Genomic DNA, 9,688 nt, shown 5'->3' on the forward strand with positions numbered 1-9,688 from the left:
TTATACAAAAAATAAAAACATAAAAGTTTCCAAAGTTTTTTTTAAAAACATTTAATGCTTTAAATTTTTGTATAAGTAATTTTATTTTTAATTATTTTATTTTGTTTTAAAATCTAAAAGAATAGTGATTTTTTCAAATCTACATATGATGAGTAAATTAAGTAAAACATTGTATTAACTTAATACACTGTAAATATTTCATAAAAATTACGTCCAATTATGTTTTCAATACTATATTTGTAATCTTTTATGTCGTTTTTCGTCGTACTAAGTGTTAATTACTTATGTGATGTTAATATCTAAAGTAGGGGTGGGCAACGTACGGCCCGCGGGCCGGATCCGGCCCGCGAAGTGAAAATGACCGGCCCCCAAACCTTTTTTAAATTTAAATGGTATCCGGCCCGCGGACAAAATTGATCCTGCCCGCGAGTAGATGATCCGGCCCGCTAAGCATTTTCAAAATTTATATGAAATCCGGCTAACCAAGGTAAATATTACAAAACTTGTAAAAAAACTTTTTATATTTATTTCAATAAAACAAAAATGTAAGACTTTGACCTTGACAACGTTTGTAAAACTAGCTTTTTATTTTTGTGGTGATAAAAACACTCTTTACTTAAAGTATCTTTTTCTGTTTCGTGTCAGTTGAAGTAATACTTTCTCAAATTATCCAAAAACAGTTGTTTGCTTAACTAGCTTTGATGATCTTACCTACCATAATGACTTTCATAAAAAATGGACGTGTTAAAAATTGCTGTCTTTCTCAGATGTGTATTGAGTTGTTTTTATACTTGTTTAGAAAAGTAAAAAAAAATCTTTTTAAGCTCTTACAATTATTTTAAGTCAAACTGATCAACATTAAATTTTAATAGAATATTTTAAGTTGAGACTACAATTTCCACTTTTTTCTGCTATTGATTTTTTTATTTATGACTTTTTGATTAATTTTATGGTTAAGTTTAGTGATGACCAATTGATGACAATAGTTTCACTTGATAATGAGTTTGGTCGTCGTTTTGCAATCTTTCAACAACTAATAGAAGAGTTTAATATTGTGTCACCATAGTTGACGTTTGACACCGAAAATGCACCTAGTAATATACAGTTAGAACTGCTAAACTTCAATGTGACAGTACACTAAAAAGAACCTTAAAAGTTTGACAGATTTTACGCCCTACTTAACAAGTCAAAGTATGTTAATTTAAAAAAGATGGCAATGAATTCACTTGTTCTGTTTGGGTCTACATATACTTGCGAACAAACAATCTCAACCATGTATATAAACAAAAGTTAGCTGCGTTCAAATGTTACTGATACCAATCTGCAGTCATTACTGAGAATATCTACTTCGAATATACTTTAAGATTTTAAACAGCTTGTTAAAACCTCTGATGATCCACAAATGTCTCATTGACTTCTTTTTAGTGTAATTATTCTTGCTAAACTCTTTAACCTTACATTTAAAATATAATATGACAGTTTTATCTGTTAGTTTTTTGTTTAGTACTATTTTAATTAGTGAAACTGATCTTAATCTAAAAGTCTACTAAATCAATATGGTTATCATGTTTAATTATAAATTAATCTCTTTTTTATTTTAGTATTTCGTTATTTTATGTTATACTTTTATAAAAGTGTTTTAGATGAATTGTTTGAAAATATTACTTTTAAAGTACAGAACTTAGTTAAGTTTCATAAGTTGATCTTTTGATATTTTGAAAGTAAAAGTACTAGAGCTTTAAGCCAAAGTATATTTTTATTTAAGTTTAATTGTTTTTTAAATATTTTGATATGACAATTTAAACCAAACACATAATTTTCGTTGCTTTTAGTAAATTTTTAGATAGATTTTATCTATTATTAAACGAGCCAAAGTTTGTTAACTTCAAAATATGACCATGAAACTAGTTGTTTTGTTCGAGACTTCATACATTTGAAAACAAACATTTCTGACCATAATTATTAGTAAGGATAAGCTAATTTCAAACATAATCGGTATTTCAGTACACTTGCAGATTTTCCCAAACCGTCATGCAACTAGATTTAAACAACTGTAATATATGATTAACCTTAAGTGTTTCATCGAGATCTTTTTATTTTATTTTTTCGCTTTTTATGGTAAAACTGTTTGTTATATCAGAACTATTTGTAGTTTGGTTTCTTTTATACGTGCAAAAATATTTAATAAATCTTTATTAGTTTGTTCAAATTAAAAGTTAGTACATAGTTTAATTTTGTAATGTTAGTTAACTTCTGAATATTATTATTAATGAAAACTTCAGCCAAGGATTTTAAAAATTAGACAATTTCGGATAGTTAACAATTCTTTAATGTTTTAGCTTGAAAAATTAGGCTCGAGTATTTTTTTACTAAGTAAGTTATTGGCTTTAATAAGACTATCTAGAATTAATTCGGTCCAGAGTTATAACAAATACAGAGTTATGAATACTTAATAAAAATTGGTACAAAATTTCATACTTGAGAACCTTGGTAATTAAAATACTGATTCAAAGTTCTGAAATACCCGATCAAATAGCATCCAGCTGGATTGAAATCTTTTTCAAATTAGCTTCCATTCAAATCCGGATCTTTGTTTAAAATTAGTATTTAACCGGGTCAGAATAATATTTTCAAATTAGGATCCGTATCTAAAAAAGAATCCAGCTGAAACCGGTAGATCACTATTTCGAAATGCTCCGGCCCGCTGAGGACTATTTTTTTTGGATCCGGCCCGTCAACTATTTACGTTGCCCACCCCTAATCTAAAGTAATACAAAATTTTATAAATGATACTTTTTAATTGTTGTTAGCTTGTTACTAGTTCAAAAGATTGATGTTTTAAAAACAACAGTTTTTATTGGTTTAAAAAAAAAGTGTTTTAGAAATAGTCTTCAGTTTTTGAAACCTTTTATTAAAAAAAAATACGGTTTGATAAAAAACAGATTAAAAAATAAATTTAGTTAATTTTCTTACTAAAAAATAAAACTGTAATTTTAATTAAATCACTTAAAAATTCGTTTTAGAAGTACTAGTTAACTATCTTATCTTATGATTAATTGTAATTTAGGTATTTTATTCTAGCTGTTTAATGAATTCAAAGTTAATTATTTTTAATGAAGGGTATATAGATCGATAACCAATTTTTTATACCAGGTTAGTTGACCATATTTATAAGAGTTTAAACTTTGTGTTCAGTAAACTATTTGCATTTTAAATATTTAAAATAAGTTGAGCTGCTTGAAAAGTAAAAACTTTACTCTGGAAATTTCTTATTTAGAGAAACTTTAGCTAAAAACTAATAACTAATACGATTTATGATTCAATTACTTTTTATAAAAGTTTTTCCGTACTTTTTTGTGTTCATTATTTAGTACCAGGCGCTATTATCAATGTACCAGGGGCGTAGTGTGGGGGGACACTGGCGCATGCTTACCTCTTAAAAAAAAGAAAAGTAGAGAAAAAGTAGAATGTTTCATCTTTATCCTTTAATCATTTAATTCCCCTGCTTAATCAGTTTTTTTTTTCAATTATTTTTTGAAGAAAATTTAACAATCTTTAAATACCAAACATACATATCCGGTGCGTAAGTGTCGTTGTATACCGGCTTTGATGAAAAACTCCATAAAAAATTGTTTTTTTAATTCACAAACTCCATATAAGTTAAGATTCAAAAAGTGCTCACTGGTGTTTGTGCACCGTGGTACTATAACAGTTGTTATTGATTTTTCTACAAGGAAAAATGCTAACATTTTGTAAACAAACAATCAAGCTAAACATATTCCATGATTATATTGTTTCAAGAATAAACAAATTTCATAAAAAAAGTAATAGGTAATTAATAAAAAAATAAGATAATAATTAGAATAAACTGTACCAATGATAAATTATAAAATTAAAATTAAATGAAAAAAAAAGAGTTGATCAGATAGGAATTGATTGGGTGGGAATTGTGCGCGGGTTGGAACTTAGCGGTTGCCATTATGTACATTTTTCTAGACTGAAAATACTTAAAAACGTTTAACCTGTATAAAAAATACTTTTAAGTATTTTAAATAAAATTTAAGGTAATATGTTTTATTTTCCTTTAACCACTTTAGAAGTTTGTGTAAATACAAAAAAAAACTTGTAAGATAAATATTACAATTTACTTTAGTTTTTGAAAGTTTTTGTCATTGGATCGTGTGAAGCAGAAATCTGATAGTATAAATATAAAAAACTGACAAGTAAAACTAGTTTGTTGTTTAGTATTTCATTATAAAGTAATGTAATAAAAATACTACTTATTAAAAAAAAAAACAGTTAAATTATTTCTAGTTTTTTTGTACACTATTACATATTTAAACACAACATACTTTAAAGACATGTTACAATTAAGCATAAAAAAAGCAATTTAATAAAGATTTAACATACAATAAAATATAAATAGTTAACTAACATTATAAATTGAACACATAAAATTTATATTCAAGTATGTACAACATTTATAGTAAAAGCATATCAAACTAGTTTTTAAGATATCTACAAGCTTAATGGACTTTTTATTCTCATCTTTATCTCATGTCTACGAAATTAAATTCAGATAACTTCAAAAATCTTTTTTTTTAAATAAAAAATACAGCTTATGAAGTTAAATAAATTATTTGTGTTCCAAAAACCTAAATACAATTTTATCTACTTTCTTTTAAGCTATTTATCATTGGAGATTGATAAATTTTAAGAAACTACAACTCTATATACTATTCATAATATAAACACTTTTTTACAAAAATTAAAAAAAATACATTTTTCCAAGTTTTAAGCGACCTAATGCCAAGGTTTTTATGGTCATAAAACAATAAACTGTTATTACCAATGTGTAATTTTGTTTCTAAAATACATGTTATTAGAATGTACATCATTAATAAAATAATTTAAATACCAATGTTTGTAAAAATCTGCAGAGTAACAATTACGAGTAAAATCCATTGATTGAACGCTTCAATGCAGATTTGAAATTTCATTGCTAATTTTGGTCTTCTCACGCTAAATTACTCTTCTTTAAACTTAATGAAAGTGTTCCACTAAATATTTTACCACTCATTTTAAATTAATATAGTTCAGGTGATAATATCTAGTTTGGTAAAAAAGCTCTTACACAGTGTACACAGTAGTAAACATAATTAACATATATATTAAAAAATATTATCAAACAAAAAAAGAAATTAAAGTTATAAATTTTCTTGTTAAAAACAAATGAAGAATATCAAAATGTTTTAAATATATACCATATAAAAAACTTCTTTGTAGAACAAGTAAACATAAAGCTTAATAAACTTTATTTTAAAATAATTCTTAAAAATTAAAACATTTTATTTTGAACTTTACCGTAAAAACTAGGATGGCAGATATTCTAACAAAACTTCAAGATACCTTTTAAAATATATATCTGCTGAAAATGGTTTATCATATCAGTATTTTATAAATGTAAGAAATATCTAAAGTATTTGTTTTCAAATTGAAATTGCAATAAACTATAAAAGTAGCTGAAATAAAACTAAGTTCAAATAATTATAGTACATTAAAGATACGTATTAAAAACTGATAAAAATGTATTTACTACTTGAATTAAAATCTATAATAAAATAAAAAAACACATAAATCAAAAGGAATGTATTTAAGCTTGAAGACTTAAGACACATTCTTTATTGTACGCAAGATGAAATAAATTAAATTACTTTGTTGCAATAAATTAAAAGCATGCATGAACGGTTGCTCTTGCAAAAGTGCTTTCTGGAAAAACTGGCCAACTTGCACGGGAAAGTACAACAGCAGAAAGGCAATTGAAGAAACGCGCACGGAACAAACGACACGAAAATAGCACCTCCAGTGGCGGGGAGAAAATCAGGCCATGGCGAGGGAGTTTCTCTTGTACGCCTCGTTGACGTACGCTCCCTTTTGCTCCATCCCGTACTCGTTTTGAACACTGGATGGCGCTTTGCAGCACTTCTTGTGCAGCCACTTCCTCAAGTGGTGCAGCGACCACAGCAGTATCTGACCAATCAGCGCGCCCAATATGGCGAACCCGATCCCCATGCCGACCGCCCCCGAGGGGTTCTCCCGCCAATCGAGGAACCCGTAGACGGCGTCGGTCACCCCGGCGACGAACAGGACGTAGGTGTACAAAACGTAGACCAAACCGAGGACCATGGTGTAGGGGAAGTGGAGGAGGTGGACGGGGGTCTTTGACACGAACAGGTCGATGATCATGACGAGCAGGGTCACTCCGTGGATGTGGATGTTGGTGGGGGAGTCCAACGGGTCCTCGGAGGTGCTGGCGAGCAGGGCCCAGAAGAGGACGACGACCGAGAAGGAGGCGTTGAACGCCACCGAGTGGAAGAAGAACACCACCTTGTGGTACCACCTCGTTTCCTCAACTGCAAAAATAAGCATCAATAAACTTCTATGTGAATTTAGGATTGTTATGATATGTAAAAATAAAGTTTGAGCACAAATAGCTGGTGCATGTTTGCATTTAGTTACTGCATAATTTTTTGATTATTTTATTTAGGGTAAGCTCACTTTTTATAATCAACAATTTTTAGTGGTATATCCTAGTGTTCTAAGTATTTTTAACTTTAAGTTTTGTTAGTATTAAGTTTAATTACGTTTATAAAACACTACTTTCAACTTTTTTGTTAAAACTAAACAAGACTACACAAAATTTAAATTAGTACACTTACTACATAACAAAGAAATATATTTAAACGATCACAGTACGACAAACATTTCACTCAACACGAAAACTGCTCATAAAAAACAAACAAACCGTTGAGAAACCCGGACGAGGTCTTCATCTTGGTGAGTCCCGACAGCGCGACGAAGAAGGAGAGGAACAGGTAGGCGTTGATGAGGATGACCTGCCAGTTGGTGAAGAACCAAATGTAGTCGTACAGCGTTTCGCTGCCGTCGATCAGCGTGTATATGAGCCACGCCAGCATGTACAGGGTGGCGAGGAGCCGGTAAACGATGAAGAACGTTTGGCTGTTCGTCCACTACAAAATATTAAGTTGAAAATTAGTATGTATATACTTTGAAAAGTTCGAATAGGTTGTAAAATTTTGTTGTAAGTCAGAGATTAGAACAATTTTAACTTAAGTTGAAGCTTTTTTTTTTCAGTTGTTTGTACCTTTTACACAGTAGTCTTAAAATTTATGATGTTAGACATGAATTTCAAAGAACTTTTTTTGTTCATTTCAGACTATTTTAAGACTTTTTGACTACTAAAACCTTTTAAATAAAACATAATGTACTAGAACAGGGTTGAACAGCCTTTTTTAACTTGCGAGTAGTTTTTCCAGGAAAAATTACTTGCAAGCCACAGTATACACAAAAAGAATGTCCAAGGGTTGCAGTAAGTGTAAGACAGTTGATTTCAGAATTACAAAACTTCAAAACAAAAATATGATATTATTAAATTAAGAGCCTAAATGTAAGTTTTTATTGAAAAACATTTTGTTTCGATGGTTTTTTAGCTAAAAAGTACCTCGCGGGCCGCAGCTTGCTTACCCCTGCACTAGAACTATAAACTTCAAAAATTAGCTTTATAAAAAAAATACTACTCATAACAATTTGTTTTATAACACATTTACTACTTTTCTAAGTTTCTATGCACTAAATAACTCTTATTCACACTGTTACTGTTTACAGATATACACTTTAATAAACATTAGTAGACAGAATTAGTGTTTAAATTACTTTATTTGTATTTTACTGAAATCAGCTGATTTGTTTAGACTAAAGTATGTAGAAATTTTTTTGAAAAAAATATCTAATGTTTTCATGTAAGTCAAGACAATGAACAGTTGCTTTTTAATCTTGTATTATCTGTTGCACACCTCTAAAATTTTGTGTATTTTACTTAAGTTTATTTTATTTTGTATTCAAATAATTAGGTTAGCTTTTTCTTAATTCTTAGTTTATTTAAAGACGTTTATATAACAAGGTAAAAAAACTTACATATAGTATATTTTGTTAATCTTAGTTTTATAATAACTTAGACTTTTACATTGTTTAAGCTCAGCTAATCAATAACATTTCTGTGTTTTTATTGAGTCAAAGCTATTTAGAGGTTCATGCAAAAACAAACATAAAAACATTTTATTAGTCATAATGTTTAAAGGAGAATTTTACTAATACCTTCCTTTTCTTTTTGAACTATATTAACTTTTAAAATTTTCAAATAAACTATTAATTAAAACAAAAAATTAAACTTATAATGTTTGACTTACTGGTTTAACTTTAAAGCTAATACTTCAAAAGTAATATTGTATAATAACCGTTTTAAACAAAAGTGTACTTAAACAGATTAATTTATTGTATTAAATATTGTTAAATAACATTGTTTTATATTAAACGTGGTTAACAGATTTAATTATTGTAATACTATTTTAAGTAAGTTAAGTTAAACAAAAAAAATTCAAATTGTGTTGTAGTAAAAAATACAGAAGTAAAGAATGTAAATATTCAAACTGTTTAGTTAAAAATATTTAAGGAATTTTCTAAACCTTATTTTTTGTTTAAAAAAAAACTATAGCTTTTACAAACAAAAATATCCCACAGTAATTACACAAGTTGCATACTTAACATATGTCTACGTATACTTTGTACTCGGGTTACAAAAATGTTTGTAAAACATGTAATTCCCCATCAGAAGTTATAAAGCTTTTGACAGATGTGAGAAAATACAGTACAATATACAGACTAAAACGCAATAAAGTTATTAAGTTAAGTTATCTATGGAATTTTATTTTAAAAAGTTTGTTTGTTTTTTAGTAAACTGTTAAAAAATATTTTGTTGAATTTACTCATTACAGTACAAAATTACACGAACTTTATTTCTTTATAAATATCGTGAACATGTTGATACAGTTTGTTTAAACATTTCAAGACTTAACTTTGTAAAAACAAAAAATTGTTGCATCAACATAATAAAATAATTTGGATACCTTAAAAGTTTTACAACTGGCTTTTGTAACTTGTCACTTAAGCAACAAATATTCTATTACGCGTACACAAAACACTATATTTTTTAAAATTGATTTAAAGTTAAATTGGTTTAAGACAAGAAAGCTTTAACTTTACTTGTTTTTTAAAATATTCATAGCTATCTTTTTTAAGCTGAGTTTTAACTAAATATTTTAACTTTCACTCACCTGTGAAACGTAAAAAACGCTAGCATCTTTCACAATGAAACGAAACCTCGAAACTTTCATTTCGTCTTTGCAAGCATTTTTTGTCATTGTTAAGGTTTCGTTCTACAAGTGATAAAGTTATAAACAGTTATTATGTTAAAACCTGTTAAAATATTGTTTATTTTAATTTGTAAGTGATTAAGTTATAAACATTAATGATATTAGAACATATTAAACTATTAGTAATTCCCAATTAAATACAAAAACATGGTAGTAATAAACTTTGTCTTGTTTTTAAAAAAAGTAAAATGGTATTTTGAGTATTTTTGAACTATCAATGTACATATACTTTTTTGTTTAAAAGATTTTACCGACTGACTCTGCTTAAAGTTGAAAAATAGAATAATATGAACTAAGTAAGACATTTTATAAATACAGCTAACTATTTAAAATAAGGTCAGTTCTTTTTTATAACTATACTCTTTGTAAGTTACAAAAACACATACTAAAAGTGGCTG

General features: G+C 27.8%; 1 protein-coding gene across 1 annotated transcript; it reads right to left on the reverse strand.

The window, feature by feature from the left end:
• Nucleotides 1-5,527: 5,527 nt before the first annotated feature.
• On the reverse strand, nt 5,528-9,333 carry LOC145840573 (protein rolling stone-like). The gene is made up of 3 exons (XM_082947877.1): nt 9,192-9,333; nt 6,806-7,031; nt 5,528-6,413 (listed from the first exon to the last, which is right to left on the reverse strand). The coding sequence occupies exons 1-3, from the start codon at nt 9,276-9,278 to the stop codon at nt 5,881-5,883; spliced, it is 846 nt and encodes a 281-aa protein (XP_082804003.1). The 5' UTR covers nt 9,279-9,333; the 3' UTR covers nt 5,528-5,880.
• Between the last annotated feature and the right edge of the window lie 355 nt (nt 9,334-9,688).

Source organism: Thalia democratica, chromosome 7, assembly GCF_965202585.1.
Source record: "Thalia democratica chromosome 7, ktThaDemo2.hap1.1, whole genome shotgun sequence".
Lineage (NCBI taxonomy): Eukaryota > Metazoa > Chordata > Thaliacea > Salpida > Salpidae > Thalia > Thalia democratica.